At 43.8% G+C, this 18,481-nt stretch overlaps 1 protein-coding gene across 1 annotated transcript in view; it reads left to right on the top strand.

The window, feature by feature from the left end:
- Positions 1 to 18,481, top strand: part of LOC129848122 (centrosomal protein of 112 kDa-like) — a 52,545-nt gene that overhangs the window by 10,792 nt on the left and 23,272 nt on the right. The window contains exon 4 of the mRNA XM_055915591.1: positions 17,577 to 17,663. Coding sequence (XP_055771566.1) covers positions 17,577 to 17,663 — 87 coding nt within the window. The remainder of the gene's footprint in view (positions 1 to 17,576; positions 17,664 to 18,481) is intronic.

Below are 18,481 nucleotides of genomic sequence, written 5' to 3'. Positions count from 1 at the left end.
GCCTCGCCTGGTTCCCCAACTACTTCTCTGATAGAGTTCAGTGTGTCAAATCGGAGTGCCTGTTGTCCGGACCTCTTACACTCTCTATGGGGGTGCCACAGGGTTCAATTCTCGGGCTGACTCTCTTCTCTGTATACATCAATGATGTCGCTCTTGCTGCTGGTGATTCTTTGATCCACCTCTACGCAGACGACACCATTCTGTGTACTTCTGGCCCTTCTTTGGACACTGTTAACTAACCTCCAGACGAGCTTCAATGCCATACAACTCTCCTTCCGTGGCCTCCAACTGCTCTTAAATGCAAGTAAAACTAAGTGCATGCTCTTCAACCGATCACTGCCCGCACCTGCCCGCCCGTCCAGCATCACTACTCTGGACGGTTCTGACTTAGAATATGTGGACAACTATAAATACCTAGGTGTCTGGCTAGACTGTAAACTCTCCTTCCAGATTCACATTAAGCATCTCCAATCCAAAATTAAATCTAGAATCGGCTTCCTATTTCGTAACAAAATGAAATATGCTTCATTTATGCTGCCAAACATACCCTCGTAAAACTGACCATCCTACCGATCCTCGACTTTGGCAATGTCATCTATAAAATAGCCTCCAACACTCTACTCAACAAATTGGATGCAGTTTATCACAGTGCCATCCGTTTTGTCACCAAAGCCCCATATATTATTCACCTCTGCGACTTGCATGCTCTCGTTGGCTGGCCATCACTTCATACTCGTTGCCAAACACACTGGCTCCAGGTCATCTACAAGTCTCTGCTAGGTAAAGCCCCTCCTTATATCAGCTCACTATAGCAACACCCACCCGTAGCACGCGCTCCAGCAGGTATATCTCACTGATCACCCCCAAAGTCAATTCCCCCTTTGGCCGCCTTCCCTTCCAGTTCTCTGCTGCCAATGACAGGAACGAACTGCAAAAATCAATGAAGCTGGAGACTTATATCTCCCTCACTAGTTTTAAGCACCAGCTGTCAGAGCAGCTCACAGAACACTGCACCTGTACATAGCCCATCTGTAAACAGCCCATCCAACTACCTCATCCCCATACTGTATTTATTGATTTATCTTGCTCCTTTGCGCCCCAGTATCTCTTCTTGCACATTCATCTTCTGCACACATATCACTCTAGTGTCTAATTGTTATACTGTAATTACTTCGCCACCATGGCCTCTTTATTGCCTTTACCTCTCTTATCTTACCTCATTTGCACTCACTGTATATAGATTTTTTTTTTTTCTACTGTATTTTTGACTGTATGTTTGTTTATTCCATGTGTAACTCTGTTGTTGTATGTGTCGAACTGCTGTGCTTTATCTTGGCCATTTTGCAGTTGTAAATGAGAACTTGTTCTCAACTAGCCTACCTGGTTAAATAAAGGTTAAATATTTTATTTTTTTTAAATGGAGGGATTGTGCGCTCTCTTCCTGGTGTAACTCGAGCAGTTGTTGTTGCCATCCTGTACCTGTGTGATGTTCAGATGTACCGATCCTGTTCAGGTGTTGTTACACGTGGTCTGCCACTGTGAAGACGATCCGCTGTCCATTCTGTCTCCCTGTATCTTAGGCGTCTCACAGTACGGACATTGCAATTTATTGCCCTGGCCACATCTGCAGTCCTCATGCCTCCTTGCAGCATGCCTAAGGCACGTTCACGCAGATGGTCATCTTTCTTGTTGTGTTTTTCAGAGTCAGTAGAAAGGTCTCTTTAGTGTCCTAAGTTTTCATAACTGACCTTAACTAGTTAAGTGGGATCTAGGTATATTTAACTTTTGTACTAACTGTTCAAAAGATGCAAAATGAATGTACAAGACGTTCAGTGAGGAGATCCCTTCTCCAGCCCAGATATAAAACGCCCTGTCTAATAATGATGGAGAGAATGTATGGTTCTTTAATAATGGGGCAGAAGTTGAAAATTCACTGAGACCAAACGATCGCCTGAAATGTTTCCAGATTTTTAGAGAATGTTTCATAATATGGTTTTTAATGTATTTGGAAACCGGCTCAGCTAGTTTAGAGCAGAGTAAGACAGATATGGGGGTGTTCAATGAGATATCCAAGGTCAACAATTTTGGTGATAAAGCCAATGTTTAAAATACATGTATTAAATTCCTTCTTTTCTGTTTGCCAGAAAATCTCCCCATAGAATGTAATAGCCTGAATACAGTCCACAGTGTGGATAAATGGATATTGGAGGTCTGTGTTTCTTTGGAATCTGTGACACTCAAAATGTTTTCTTTCTTTTCAATCAGAGTTGACAATAAAGGGGGGTTTGGTGGATTTTCGGCAAGTCCTAGCCCTGCAGGGTGGAGTTGTGACCACACACACACACACACACACACACACACACACACACACACACACACACACACACACACAGCTACTGACTACATTGATAAGTTGATAAGATCGCTGACTGTACCAGTTCAGCTACTGACTACATTGATAAGTTGATAAGATTGCTGACTGTACCAGTTCAGCTACTGACTACATTGATAAGTTGATAAGATTGCTGACTGTACCAGTTCAGGTACTGACTACATTGATAAGTTGATAAGATCGCTGACTGTACCAGTTCAGCTACTGACTACATTGATAAGTTGATAAGATCGCTGACTGTACCAGTTCAGCTACTGACTACATTGATAAGTTGATAAGATCGCTGACTGTACCAGTTCAGCTAATGACTTCATTGATAAGTTGATAAGATCGCTGACTGTACCAGTTCAGCTACTGACTTCATTGATAAGTTGATAAGATCACTGACTGTACCAGTTCAGCTACTGACTACATTGATAAGTTGATAAGATCGATGACTGTACCAGTTCAGCTACTGACTACATTGATAAGTTGATGAGATCGCTGACTGTACCAGTTCAGCTACTGACTACATTGATAAGTTGATGAGATCGCTGACTGTACCAGTTCAGCTACTGACTACATTGATAAGTTGATGAGATCGCTTACTGTACCAGTTCAGCTACTGACTACATTGATAAGATCGCTGACTGTACCAGTTCAGCTACTGACTACATTGATAAGTTGATAATTTCGCTGACTGTACCAGTTCAGCTCCTGACTACATTGATAAGTTGATAAGATCGCTGACTGTACCAGTTCAGCTATTGACTTTATTGATAAGTTGATAAGATCGCTGACTGTACCAGTTCAGCTACTGACTTCATTGATAAGTTGATAAGATTGCTGACTGTACCAGTTCAGCTACTGACTACATTGATAAGTTGATGAGATCGCTGACTGTACCAGTTCAGCTACTGACTACATTGATAAGTTGATAAGATCGCTGACTGTACCAGTTCAGCTACTGACTACATTGATAAGTTGATGAGATCGCTGACTGTACCAGTTCAGCTACTGACTACATTGATAAGTTGATGAGATCGCTGACTGTACCAGTTCAGCTACTGACTACATTGATAAGTTGATGAGATCGCTGACTGTACCAGTTCAGCTACTGACTACATTGATAAGTTGATAAGATCGCTGACTGTACCAGTTCAGCTACTGACTACATTGATAAGTTGATAAGATTGCTGACTGTACCAGTTCAGCTACTGACTTCATTGATAAGTTGATAAGATCGCTGACTGTACCAGTTCAGCTACTGACTACATTGATAAGTTGATAAGATCGCTACCTGTACCAGTTCAGCTACTGACTACATTTATAAGTTGATAAGATCGCTGACTGTACCAGTTCAGCTACTGACTACATTGATAAGTTGATAAGATCGCTGACTGTACCAGTTCAGCTGCTGACTACATTGATAAGATCGCTGACTGTACCAGTTCAGCTACTGACTTCATTGATAAGTTGATGAGATCGCTGACTGTAACAGTTCAGCTACTGACTACATTGATAAGTTGATGAGATCGCTGACTGTAACAGTTCAGCTACCGACTACATTGATAAGTTGATAAGATCGCTGACTGTACCAGTTCAGCTACTGACTTCATTGATAAGTTGATAAGATTGCTGACTGTACCAGTTCAGCTACTGACTACATTGATAAGTTGATGAGATCGCTGACTGTACCAGTTCAGCTACTGACTACATTGATAAGTTGATAAGATTGCTACCTGTACCAGTTCAGCTGCTGACTACATTGATAAGATCGCTGACTGTACCAGTTCAGCTACTGACTTCATTGATAAGTTGATGAGATCGCTGACTGTAACAGTTCAGCTACTGACTACATTGATAAGTTGATGAGATCACTGATTGTAACAGTTCAGCTACCGACTACATTGATAAGTTGATAAGATCGCTGACTGTACCAGTTCAGCTACTGACTTCATTGATAAGTTGATAAGATCGCTGACTGTACCAGTTCAGCTACTGACTTCATTGATAAGTTGATAAGATTGCTGACTGTACCAGTTCAGCTACTGACTACATTGATAAGTTGATGAGATCTCTGACTGTACCAGTTCAGCTACTGACTACATTGATAAGTTGATAAGATCGCTGACTGTACCAGTTCAGCTACTGACTACATTGATAAGTTGATAAGATCGCTGACTGTACCAGTTCAGCTACTGACTTCATTGATAAGTTGATAAGATTGCTGACTGTACCAGTTCAGCTACTGACTACATTGATAAGATCGCTGACTGTACCAGTTCAGCTACTGACTACATTGATAAGTTGATGAGATCGCTGACTGTACCAGTTCAGCTACTGACTACATTGATAAGTTGATGAGATCGCTGACTGTAACAGTTCAGCTACTGACTACATTGATAAGTTGATTAGATCGCTGACTGTACCAGTTCAGCTACTGACTACATTGATAAGTTGATAAGATTGCTGACTGTACCAGTTCAGCTACTGACTACATTGATAAGTTGATAAGATCGCTGACTGTACCAGTTCAGCTACTGACTACATTGATAAGTTGATAAGATCGCTGACTGTACCAGTTCAGCTACTGACTACATTGATAAGTTGATAAGATCGCTGACTGTACCAGTTCAGCTACTGACAACATTGATAAGTTGATAAGATCGCTGACTGTACCAGTTCAGCTACTGACTTCATTGATAAGTTGATAAGATCGCTGACTGTACCAGTTCAGCTACTGACTACATTGATAAGTTGATAAGATCGCTGACTGTACCAGTTCAGCTACTGACTACATTGATAAGTTGATAAGATCGCTGACTGTACCAGTTCAGCTACTGACTACATTGATAAGATCGCTGACTGTACCAGTTCAGCTACTGACTACATTGATAAGTTGATGAGATCGCTGACTGTACCAGTTCAGCTACTGACTACATTGATAAGTTGATGAGATCGCTGACTGTAACAGTTCAGCTACTGACTACATTGATAAGTTGATAAGATCGCTGACTGTACCAGTTCAGCTCCTGACTACATTGATAAGTTGATAAGATCGCTGACTGTACCAGTTCAGCTACTGACTACATTGATAAGTTGATAAGATCGCTGGCTGTACCAGTTCAGCTGCTGACTACATTGATAAGATCGCTGACTGTACCAGTTCAGCTACTGACTTCATTGATAAGTTGATGAGATCGCTGACTGTAACAGTTCAGCTACTGACTACATTGATAAGTTGATGAGATCACTGATTGTAACAGTTCAGCTACCGACTACATTGATAAGTTGATAAGATCGCTGACTGTACCAGTTCAGCTACTGACTTCATTGATAAGTTGATAAGATCGCTGACTGTACCAGTTCAGCTACTGACTTCATTGATAAGTTGATAAGATTGCTGACTGTACCAGTTCAGCTACTGACTACATTGATAAGTTGATGAGATCTCTGACTGTACCAGTTCAGCTACTGACTACATTGATAAGTTGATAAGATCGCTGACTGTACCACTTCAGCTACTGACTACCTTGATAAGTTGATAAGATCGCTGACTGTACCAGTTCAGCTACTGACTACATTGATAAGTTGATAAGATCGCTGACTGTACCAGTTCAGCTACTGACTACATTGATAAGTTGATAAGATCGCTGACTGTACCAGTTCAGCTACTGACAACATTGATAAGTTGATAAGATCGCTGACTGTACCAGTTCAGCTACTGACTTCATTGATAAGTTGATAAGATCGCTGACTGTACCAGTTCAGCTACTGACTACATTGATAAGTTGATAAGATCGCTGACTGTACCAGTTCAGCTACTGACTACATTGATAAGTTGATAAGATCGCTGACTGTACCAGTTCAGCTACTGACTACATTGATAAGATTGCTGACTGTACCAGTTCAGCTACTGACTACATTGATAAGTTGATGAGATCGCTGACTGTACCAGTTCAGCTACTGACTTCATTGATAAGTTGATAAGATTGCTGACTGTACCAGTTCAGCTACTGACTACATTGATAAGATCGCTGACTGTACCAGTTCAGCTACTGACTACATTGATAAGTTGATGAGATCGCTGACTGTACCAGTTCAGCTACTGACTACATTGATAAGTTGATGAGATCGCTGACTGTAACAGTTCAGCTACTGACTACATTGATAAGTTGATTAGATCGCTGACTGTACCAGTTCAGCTACTGACTACATTGATAAGTTGATAAGATTGCTGACTGTACCAGTTCAGCTACTGACTACATTGATAAGTTGATAAGATCGCTGACTGTGCCAGTTCAGCTACTGACTTCATTGATAAGTTGATAAGATTGCTGACTGTACCAGTTCAGCTACTGACTACATTGATAAGTTGATAAGATCGCTGACTGTACCAGTTCAGCTACTGACTACATTGATAAGTTGATAAGATCGCTGACTGTACCACTTCAGCTACTGACTACCTTGATAAGTTGATAAGATCGCTGACTGTACCAGTTCAGCTACTGACTACATTGATAAGTTGATAAGATCGCTGACTGTACCAGTTCAGCTACTGACTACATTGATAAGTTGATAAGATCGCTGACTGTACCAGTTCAGCTACTGACAACATTGATAAGTTGATAAGATCGCTGACTGTACCAGTTCAGCTACTGACTTCATTGATAAGTTGTACCAGTTGTACCATCTCATCAAGATCGCTGACTGTACCAGTTCAGCTACTGACTACATTGATAAGTTGATAAAATCGCTGACTGTACCAATTCAGCTACTGACTACATTGATAAGTTGATAAGATCGCTGACTGTACCAGTTCAGCTACTGACTACATTGATAAGATCGCTGACTGTACCAGTTCAGCTACTGACTACATTGATAAGTTGATGAGATCGCTGACTGTACCAGTTCAGCTACTGACTACATTGATAAGTTGATGAGATCGCTGACTGTAACAGTTCAGCTACTGACTACATTGATAAGTTGATTAGATCGCTGACTGTACCAGTTCAGCTACTGACTACATTGATAAGTTGATAAGATCGCTGACTGTACCAGTTCAGCTCCTGACTACGTTGATAAGTTGATAAGATCGCTGACTGTACAAGTTCAGCTACTGACTACATTGATAAGTTGATAAGATCGCTGGCTGTACCAGTTCAGCTACTGACTACATTGATAAGTTGATAAGATCGCTGACTGTACCAGTTCAGCTACTGACTTCATTGATAAGTTGATGAGATCGCTGACTGTACCAGTTCAGCTACTGACTACATTGATAAGTTGATGAGATCGCTGACTACCAGTTCAGCTACTGACTACATTGATAAGTTGATAAGATCGCTGACTGTACCAGTTCAGCTACTGACTACATTGATAAGTTGATAAGATCGCTGACTGTACCAGTTCAGCTACTGACTACATTGATAAGATCGCTGACTGTACCAGTTCAGCTACTGACTTCATTGATAAGTTGATAAGATCGCTGACTGTACCAGTTCAGCTACTGACTACATTGATAAGTTGATAAGATCGCTGACTGTACCAGTTCAGCTACTGACTACATTGATAAGTTGATAAGATCGCTGACTGTACCAGTTCAGCTACTGACTACATTGATAAGTTGATAAGATCGCTGACTGTACCAGTTCAGCTACTGACTACATTGATAAGTTGATGAGATCGCTGACTGTACCAGTTCAGCTACTGACTTCATTGATAAGTTGATAAGATCGCTGACTGTACCAGTTCAGCTACTGACTACATTGATAAGTTGATGAGATCGCTGACTGTACCAGTTCAGCTACTGACTACATTGATAAGATCACTGACTGTACCAGTTCAGCTACTGACTACATTGATAAGTTGATGAGATCGTTGACTGTACCAGTTCAGCTACTGACTACATTGATAAGTTGATAAGATTGCTGACTGTACCAGTTCAGCTACTGACTACATTGATAAGTTGATAAGATCGCTGACTGTACCAGTTCAGCTACTGACTACATTGATAAGTTGATAAGATTGCTGACTGTACCAGTTCAGCTACTGACTACATTGATAAGATCGCTGACTGTACCAGTTCAGCTACTGACTACATTGATAAGTTGATGAGATCGCTGACTGTACCAGTTCAGCTACTGACTACATTGATAAGATCGCTGACTGTACCAGTTCAGCTACTGACTACATTGATAAGTTGATGAGATCGCTGACTGTACCAGTTCAGCTACTGACTACATTGATAAGATCGCTGACTGTACCAGTTCAGCTACTGACTACATTGATAAGTTGATGAGATCGCTGACTGTACCAGTTCAGCTACTGACTACATTGATAAGTTGATGAGATCGCTGACTGTAACAGTTCAGCTACTGACTACATTGATAAGTTGATTAGATCGCTGACTGTACCAGTTCAGCTACTGACTACATTGATAAGTTGATAAGATTGCTGACTGTACCAGTTCAGCTACTGACTACATTGATAAGTTGATAAGATCGCTGACTGTACCAGTTCAGCTACTGACTACATTGATAAGTTGATAAGATCGCTGACTGTACCAGTTCAGCTACTGACTACATTGATAAGTTGATAAGATCGCTGACTGTACCAGTTCAGCTACTGACAACATTGATAAGTTGATAAGATCGCTGACTGTACCAGTTCAGCTACTGACTTCATTGATAAGTTGATAAGATCGCTGACTGTACCAGTTCAGCTACTGACTACATTGATAAGTTGATAAGATCGCTGACTGTACCAGTTCAGCTACTGACTACATTGATAAGTTGATAAGATCGCTGACTGTACCAGTTCAGCTACTGACTACATTGATAAGATCGCTGACTGTACCAGTTCAGCTACTGACTACATTGATAAGTTGATGAGATCGCTGACTGTACCAGTTCAGCTACTGACTACATTGATAAGTTGATGAGATCGCTGACTGTAACAGTTCAGCTACTGACTACATTGATAAGTTGATAAGATCGCTGACTGTACCAGTTCAGCTCCTGACTACATTGATAAGTTGATAAGATCGCTGACTGTACCAGTTCAGCTACTGACTACATTGATAAGTTGATAAGATCGCTGGCTGTACCAGTTCAGCTGCTGACTACATTGATAAGATCGCTGACTGTACCAGTTCAGCTACTGACTTCATTGATAAGTTGATGAGATCGCTGACTGTAACAGTTCAGCTACTGACTACATTGATAAGTTGATGAGATCACTGATTGTAACAGTTCAGCTACCGACTACATTGATAAGTTGATAAGATCGCTGACTGTACCAGTTCAGCTACTGACTTCATTGATAAGTTGATAAGATCGCTGACTGTACCAGTTCAGCTACTGACTTCATTGATAAGTTGATAAGATTGCTGACTGTACCAGTTCAGCTACTGACTACATTGATAAGTTGATGAGATCTCTGACTGTACCAGTTCAGCTACTGACTACATTGATAAGTTGATAAGATCGCTGACTGTACCAGTTCAGCTACTGACTACATTGATAAGTTGATAAGATCGCTGACTGTACCAGTTCAGCTACTGACTACATTGATAAGTTGATAAGATCGCTGACTGTACCACTTCAGCTACTGACTACCTTGATAAGTTGATAAGATCGCTGACTGTACCAGTTCAGCTACTGACTACATTGATAAGTTGATAAGATCGCTGACTGTACCAGTTCAGCTACTGACAACATTGATAAGTTGATAAGATCGCTGACTGTACCAGTTCAGCTACTGACTTCATTGATAAGTTGATAAGATCGCTGACTGTACCAGTTCAGCTACTGACTACATTGATAAGTTGATAAGATCGCTGACTGTACCAGTTCAGCTACTGACTACATTGATAAGTTGATAAGATCGCTGACTGTACCAGTTCAGCTACTGACTACATTGATAAGATCGCTGACTGTACCAGTTCAGCTACTGACTACATTGATAAGTTGATGAGATCGCTGACTGTACCAGTTCAGCTACTGACTTCATTGATAAGTTGATAAGATTGCTGACTGTACCAGTTCAGCTACTGACTACATTGATAAGATCGCTGACTGTACCAGTTCAGCTACTGACTACATTGATAAGTTGATGAGATCGCTGACTGTACCAGTTCAGCTAATGACTACATTGATAAGTTGATGAGATCGCTGACTGTAACAGTTCAGCTACTGACTACATTGATAAGTTGATTAGATCGCTGACTGTACCAGTTCAGCTACTGACTACATTGATAAGTTGATAAGATTGCTGACTGTACCAGTTCAGCTACTGACTACATTGATAAGTTGATAAGATCGCTGACTGTGCCAGTTCAGCTACTGACTTCATTGATAAGTTGATAAGATTGCTGACTGTACCAGTTCAGCTACTGACTACATTGATAAGTTGATAAGATCGCTGACTGTACCAGTTCAGCTACTGACTACATTGATAAGTTGATAAGATCGCTGACTGTACCACTTCAGCTACTGACTACCTTGATAAGTTGATAAGATCGCTGACTGTACCAGTTCAGCTACTGACTACATTGATAAGTTGATAAGATCGCTGACTGTACCAGTTCAGCTACTGACTACATTGATAAGTTGATAAGATCGCTGACTGTACCAGTTCAGCTACTGACAACATTGATAAGTTGATAAGATCGCTGACTGTACCAGTTCAGCTACTGACTTCATTGATAAGTTGTACCAGTTGTACCATCTCATCAAGATCGCTGACTGTACCAGTTCAGCTACTGACTACATTGATAAGTTGATAAAATCGCTGACTGTACCAATTCAGCTACTGACTACATTGATAAGTTGATAAGATCGCTGACTGTACCAGTTCAGCTACTGACTACATTGATAAGATCGCTGACTGTACCAGTTCAGCTACTGACTACATTGATAAGTTGATGAGATCGCTGACTGTACCAGTTCAGCTACTGACTACATTGATAAGTTGATGAGATCGCTGACTGTAACAGTTCAGCTACTGACTACATTGATAAGTTGATTAGATCGCTGACTGTACCAGTTCAGCTACTGACTACATTGATAAGTTGATAAGATCGCTGACTGTACCAGTTCAGCTCCTGACTACATTGATAAGTTGATAAGATCGCTGACTGTACAAGTTCAGCTACTGACTACATTGATAAGTTGATAAGATCGCTGGCTGTACCAGTTCAGCTACTGACTACATTGATAAGTTGATAAGATCGCTGACTGTACCAGTTCAGCTACTGACTTCATTGATAAGTTGATGAGATCGCTGACTGTACCAGTTCAGCTACTGACTACATTGATAAGTTGATGAGATCGCTGACTACCAGTTCAGCTACTGACTACATTGATAAGTTGATAAGATCGCTGACTGTACCAGTTCAGCTACTGACTACATTGATAAGTTGATAAGATCGCTGACTGTACCAGTTCAGCTACTGACTACATTGATAAGATCGCTGACTGTACCAGTTCAGCTACTGACTTCATTGATAAGTTGATAAGATCGCTGACTGTACCAGTTCAGCTACTGACTACATTGATAAGTTGATAAGATCGCTGACTGTACCAGTTCAGCTACTGACTACATTGATAAGTTGATAAGATCGCTGACTGTACCAGTTCAGCTACTGACTACATTGATAAGTTGATAAGATCGCTGACTGTACCAGTTCAGCTACTGACTACATTGATAAGTTGATGAGATCGCTGACTGTACCAGTTCAGCTACTGACTACATTGATAAGTTGAGTAAGTGTGTCGTAGCGTGGCAGCTGGAGCAGACGTTGGCCACCATGATGTTGAGACACTTTAGTCTCATATGGTCATCTATTTTCACCCATGGTTGAGGTTACAAGTCTAGTCCTTGTAATCCCCTCTACACACACCCTTACTGTGCTGGGCTCACACCATAGGTGCTATGGGATGGGGCCGTGGCATATTCAATGAAATTATCCAAGACCATTCAGCCAGTCCCACCCATAGGGTTAGAATTAGGCTTACGTGATGTGATTGCTTTGGCACATGCAGATGTGTTGATACATGCAAACAGAGCGAGAGAGAGACTACATTTCCCCTGGTACTCCTGGGGTTCTCCTCACAAGCACCATCACAGGGCTCTGTGTGATTCTTCCTCTAATGGCTGCAGCTCGGCCAAACGGGTCTGGAGCTGAGGTTCAGTTTCCAATCTGCCCATGCTTTCCAAAGGCATAATGATGCAACTGCTTCCATGCCTGGGTCCTATGGGAAGGCCTCTCAGCTCTGTGTTTGATTCAGACGACTAGCCCCTCTTATCTGATTGTATGATTGTGGTTAAAGGACAACACTGGGCCTTGTGAAGTTCCTAAGGGAGCTCTCTATGTAGTGGCTTTTAGTGTAAAATGGCCGACGATCCAAAGGCAGGCGTATGGTACTCAGATATTCTGTCTTTTCTTAGATTGAATGGGTATTGTTTTTGTTAGTTATGCACTTTATGTCCTTAAAGGGACCTACCTCCATGTTGAATAGTAGTAGTGAATTGTTTTAGGAAGAAATGTTCTGTCACATTAAGTGACATTCAAAAGTCTTTCCTTTTAAAAACTTTGTTGGTTGTAGTGTTTTGCATTTTACCTCAAAGTACAATTATCATGCTAAGATCCATTAGCTTCTCCTCCCACTGGAGGAATGGCATGTTAATGGTGTTCAGTAGATAGCTAGCAGGGCACTGCAGAGGGAATATTCTCTAACATCTGTGTTTATGGAAGATGAAAGCTCTATCAGGGCATTGTAGTTCTGCTGCAGAACAAGATACACAAACACAACCCTGCTTTGTGGGCCCAGCAGTTAGCAGACATTTTGTGAGCGCGTTCCCCAATGGGGAAAAAGGCTCGACCCAGGGTCGCTTCTGAGAAAAGAAAAGTGAGAGCAGTTGCTTCTGTCTTTTTCTTTCTGTCTCCCTCCTCCCTCTCTATCCTTTCCTTTCTCAACACACCTTCACCCTTTACCGCCTATCTCATCCTTCCCTCATCTCATCTCCTCTCTCCTGAGCTGGGTGTCAACAACATGGCATCTAAGAGAGAAACAACTTTTCAAAAGAAAAGCCACTGTCACACAGAGATGCCTGATTTTGAAGCTTCTCCGAAACCTGAGGTGTGCGCGTCTCTCTCCTTCCTCCTCTCTCCTTCCTCCTCTCTTGCTCCTCTATTCCTCCTCCTCTCTCCTTCCTCCTCTCTCCTTCCTCCTCTCTTGCTCCTCTATTCCTCCTCCTCTCTCCTTCCTCCTCTCTCCTTCCTCCTCTCTCACTCCTCCTCTCTCCTTCCTCCTCTCTCACTCCTCCTCTCTCCTTCCTCTTCTTTCTCTCCTCCTCTCTCCTTCCTCCTCTCTCCTTCCTCCTCTCTCCTTCCTCCTCCCTCCTCTTTCTCTCCTCTCTCCTTCCTCCTCTATTCCTCCTCCTCTCTCCTCCCTCCTCTCTCCTCTTTCCCTCCTCCTCTCTCCTTCCTCCTCTCTCCTTCTTCCTCTCTTCCCTCCTCTTTCCCTCCTCCTCTCTCCTTCCTCCTCTCTCCTTCTTCCTCTCTTCCCTCCTCTTTCCCTCCTCCTCTCTCCTTCCTCCTCTCTCCTTCTTCCTCTACTTCCTCCTCTCTCCCAGTTTTCCTTCCTCCTCTCTCACAACTCCTCTCTCCCTGCTCCTTTCTCCCTGCTTCTTTCTCCCTGCTTCTTTCTCCCTGCTCCTCTCTCCCTGCTCATTTCTCCCTGCTCCTTTCTCCCTGCTCCTCTCTCCCTGCCCCTCTCTCCCTGCTCCTCTCTCCCTGCTCCTCTCTCCCTGCTCCTCTCTCCCTGCTCCTCTCTCCCTGCTCCTCTCTCCCTGCTATCTCGCTCCTCCTATCTCCTTCCTCTTGCTCTCCTTCCTCCTATCTCGCTTGTCCTCTTCTCTCCCTCCTCTCTCTCCCTCCTCTCTCGCTCCTCCTCTTTCCTTCCTCTCTCCTTCATACTCTCTCCCTCCTCTTTCTCTCCTTCCTCTTTCTCTCCTTTCTCTTCTCTCCCTCCTCCTTTCTACTCTTCGCTCCTCCTCTCTCCCTGCTCCTCTCGCGCTGCTCCTCTCTCGCTCCTACTCTCTCGCTCCTCCTCGCTCCTTCCTCTCTCCTTCCTATTTCTCTCCCTCCTCATTCTCACCTTCCTCTTTCTCTCCCCCCTCCTCTCTCCTTTCTACTCTTTCGCTCCTCCTCTCTCACTCCTTCTCTCTCCTTCCTCCTCTCTTGCTTGTCCTCCTCTCTCGCTCCTACTCTCTCCTTCCTGCTCTTCCTCTCTCCCTCCTCTCTCTCTCGCTCCTACTCTCTCGCTGCTCCATTCGCTCCTCCTCTATCCCTCCTCTTTCTCTCCGTCCTCCTTTCTACTCTTCGCTCCTCTTCTCTCGCTCCTCCTCCCTCCTTCCTACTCTCTCCTGTCTGCTCTTCCTCTCTCCCTCCTACTCTCTCCCTCCTACTCTCTCCCTCCTACTCTCTCCCTCCTACTCTCTCCTTCCTCCTCTCTCGCTCCTCCTCTCTCCTCCTCTCTCCTCCTCTCTCCTCCTCTCTCGCTCCTTGCTCCTCCTCTCTTGCTCCTCCTCTCTCCTTCCTCTTCTATCCCTCCTCCTCTCTCCTCCTCTCTCGCTCCTTGCTCCTCCTCTCTTGCTCCTCCTCTCTCCTCTCTCCCTCCTCCTCTCCTCCTCTCTTGCTCCTACTCTCCTTCCTCTTCTCTCCTCCTCTCCTTCCTCCTCTCCTCTCTCCTTCCTCCTCTCCTCTCTCCTTCCTCATCTCCTCCTCTCTCCCTCCTCTCTTGCTCCTCCTCTCTCCTTCCTCTTCTCTCCCTCCTCCTCGCTCCTCCTCTCCTTCCTCCCCTCCTCTCTCCTTCCTCCTCTCCTCTCTCCTTCCTCCTCTCTCCCTCCCTCTTTCTAATTTCTCTGTAAACCATTTTTCAAATGCCCCTGATGTAGTTTGACAAACTTTCTAAAAAGCCCATTTGAAGAGGTGATGCGAAAGTGACACCCACTTGTTTTGGAGCGCCGCTGGAAAATCTACGAGACTCCCTCACTTCAATCAGCCTAATCTCTCCTCCAACAAGTCTCCTGTGGTCTCAGAGATTGCACAAGAAAATGCTGGTAATTGAATAGAAAAGAAAGCGAAACGAGAGAGAACATCACATGGCACCATTGAAGGAGGATAAGTCTAGCAGATTTAGTTGAAGTTGTGGGATAGTGGCAGCAGTAGTTTACAATAGGACTCATCTAGTTTGAATGTAGAAGACCCTGGGAATGAGTACGATACAGATCCTTGTTGCTCCAAAGCAAACATTAGCGTTGTTGTGAGAATGAATGGGGCAGGTATTGGCTAGTTTGTCAAATGTCAATACAATAGGGGACTTAACCATCTAAGCTACCTCCGCAGATACAGGTTACATGACTGCCCAAAAGGTATTTTCCAACCTGGAAGGACGTATTTGTCACTGAGCCCCAGAGTTGAGCAATGCATCAAAGCCTCCAGTGACTAAAACCTGTGAGTAAGTACATTAGTCACAAAGCAATAGGAACTCATCCTGTCTAATTCCCGTTTGTGTTGACAACATTAGCAAACTCTTTTTTCCCACTGACTGGATGACTGTGTGTCTGTTGGCCCCAGAGCTGCCAAGTCCTGAGGCCAGACAGTTCTACAATGGCACACCAGATCAGGAGCACATGTCATGCCTTCTCCTCACCCAGGGGCAATCAGATCAGGTAGACTACTAGACACAGTGAGCCAGTAGGGGAAGATGTTAGCAAACACAGTTAGCAAACACAGTTAACGAACACAGTGAGCCAGTAGGGGAAGATGTCCATACAGGGCTAGCCACGGGACAGGGTGGCCTCTGCTATCAGTCTCCCCACGTGTTGGTGAGAGCGTCTCGTTAGCCAGATGAAAGAAGTAGGGGAAGATGTCCATACAGGGCTAGCCACGGGACAGGGTGGCCTCTGCTATCAGTCTCCCCACGTGTTGGTGAGAGCGTCTCGTTAGCCAGATGAAAGAAGTAGGGGAAGATGTCCATACAGGGCTAGCCACGGGACAGGGTGGCCTCTCCTATCAGTCTCCCCACGTGTTGGTGAGAGCGTCTCGTTAGCCAGATGAAAGAAGTGGGGGAAGATGTCCGTACAGGGCTAGCCACGGGACAGGGTGGCCTCTCCTATCAGTCTCCCCACGTGTTGGTGAGAGCGTCTCGTTAGCCAGATGAAAGAAGTGGGGGAAGATGTCCATACAGGGCTAGCCACGGGACAGGGTGGCCTCTACTATCAGTCTCCTCACGTGTTGGTGAGAGCGTCTCGTTAGCCAGATGAAAGGCCTGAGTCCGCCAGTATTTTACTCAGGAAACCTGAAGCCACAAAGCAACATAACCTCTGGCAGGGCTGATGAGAGGGATATATGACTTAGGAGGAGCTGTGTTAGGTAGACACTGAGAAGGTATGGGGTTGTCGTTTAGTATTATGCCCACTCTGTAATAGCAAGCCGTATCTGAACGTGGATGTTCATGTGTACTTGGTTTGAGTGTGTGAGTATAAATATGTAGAATTACTATTGTAGATGTGTGTTACTTTGTCTGTGTGTGTACACTTCTGGCGTATTAACTAAGTGTGTATTATTTTCCTATGGCATTGTGTGTGTGTGGGAGTGAATGAAGGGCTCTGGGAGCTCTGTCTTGACATGCAGATTCAGACAGTTGAACTGTTGATCCCCTGTATATTGAGCTGAAATGAAAGGAGCCGACTGTCAGTGGATAACTGTAGCCTACATAATGCATTGTTCTCTCTGGCCAAGCCTGTTCCTGTCACTGACTAATACTGTATTTCACTATTATCTCACACACACACACACACACACTCTCTCTCTCTCTCTCTCTCTCTCTCTCTCTCTCTCTCTCTCTCTCTCTCTCTCTCTCTCTCTCTCTCTCTCTCTCTCTGTCTCTCTGTCTCTCTCTCTCTGTGTGTGTCTGTCTGTCTGTCTGTCTGTCTGTCTGTCTGTTGGGTCTGGTACATCCCTCCTACACACATTTCAAGTCCTGTTTGTAGATGAATATATTTAGAAATGTTTATGAAGCTTGATTCATTGACACCGTTGCCGTTGCTATTTTGTCCATCTCCTGTGCTGCATTTGATGATGTCTGTATTGCCCTCTCTGTCTGTCATGGTGCTGTGTGTCTCTGTGCAGGCTGAGATGAAGACTAAAGTCCTGGAGGCCAAGCACCAGGAGGAGAAACTGAAGATGCAGCAGAAGCACGACGCAGACGTGCAGAAGGTCAGAGTGCTGACTGATTTATCAATGAATTATTTGCATTATTTAATATGTTTGATTATTTGGTATTTTAGATAAATTCACACATACAGCCATAATATCATCTGTAGGGAGGTTATAGAACCGCCCAGACATAAAAGCATGAATTGAAATGATGGAGGACAAACGCACAGTGAAGTGAGACAGTGCAGAAGGTAGGTATAACGAGTGATGTTCCCTGCATCCTTCACCACTCCCACCCTGACACTACATCTGATGTGGTTTTGGTTGGGCTCACACCCTTTTCTCCTTCCCTCCTCCCTGGGCTCCTCCACTAAGACAAATAGCTCTTCAGCATCCTACTCAGACCTTCTTCAAAGCTCCTTGTAGTCTTGGTGGAAATGGCTGTGAAGTCTGAGTAGCACCCTGTTAGTTTCATTTCACCAGGGGTGTATCGGCTCAGCTCCACATCCAACACCTGGGATCTGTCAACTTCCTCCCAAAACGTCTGCTTTCATTGTTGCCACAGAATCTTGAAATAAAACAGAAATAGCCCCATTTTCCCTCTGTTTAAACGGTTGATGAACTCTTTGTCTCTGACAGGAGACACGGTGACAGCTCCTCCACTAGCAGCCTCTCCCGCTCTCTCTCCATCCCGCTCTCTTTAATGGCGCTGTCATTGCAGGCAAATCATACTAATTGTGTACAGATTGCGAGCGATGTCGGATTCAATTTGTTCCTGTTTACCCGGGCGTCTGACTAATGGCTTCAAGGGGGAGTGGGGGTGGAGTAGGGACTTTAACAAGCCCATTCAAAGGCGCATGGGGAAGCTGGCTAGCGCT

The sequence above is a fragment of the Salvelinus fontinalis genome, unplaced genomic scaffold (genome assembly GCF_029448725.1).
Source record: "Salvelinus fontinalis isolate EN_2023a unplaced genomic scaffold, ASM2944872v1 scaffold_0993, whole genome shotgun sequence".
NCBI lineage: Eukaryota > Metazoa > Chordata > Actinopteri > Salmoniformes > Salmonidae > Salvelinus > Salvelinus fontinalis.
The sequence above is the reverse complement of the archived record's forward strand: the minus strand, read 5'-3'. Positions and strand labels throughout refer to the sequence as shown.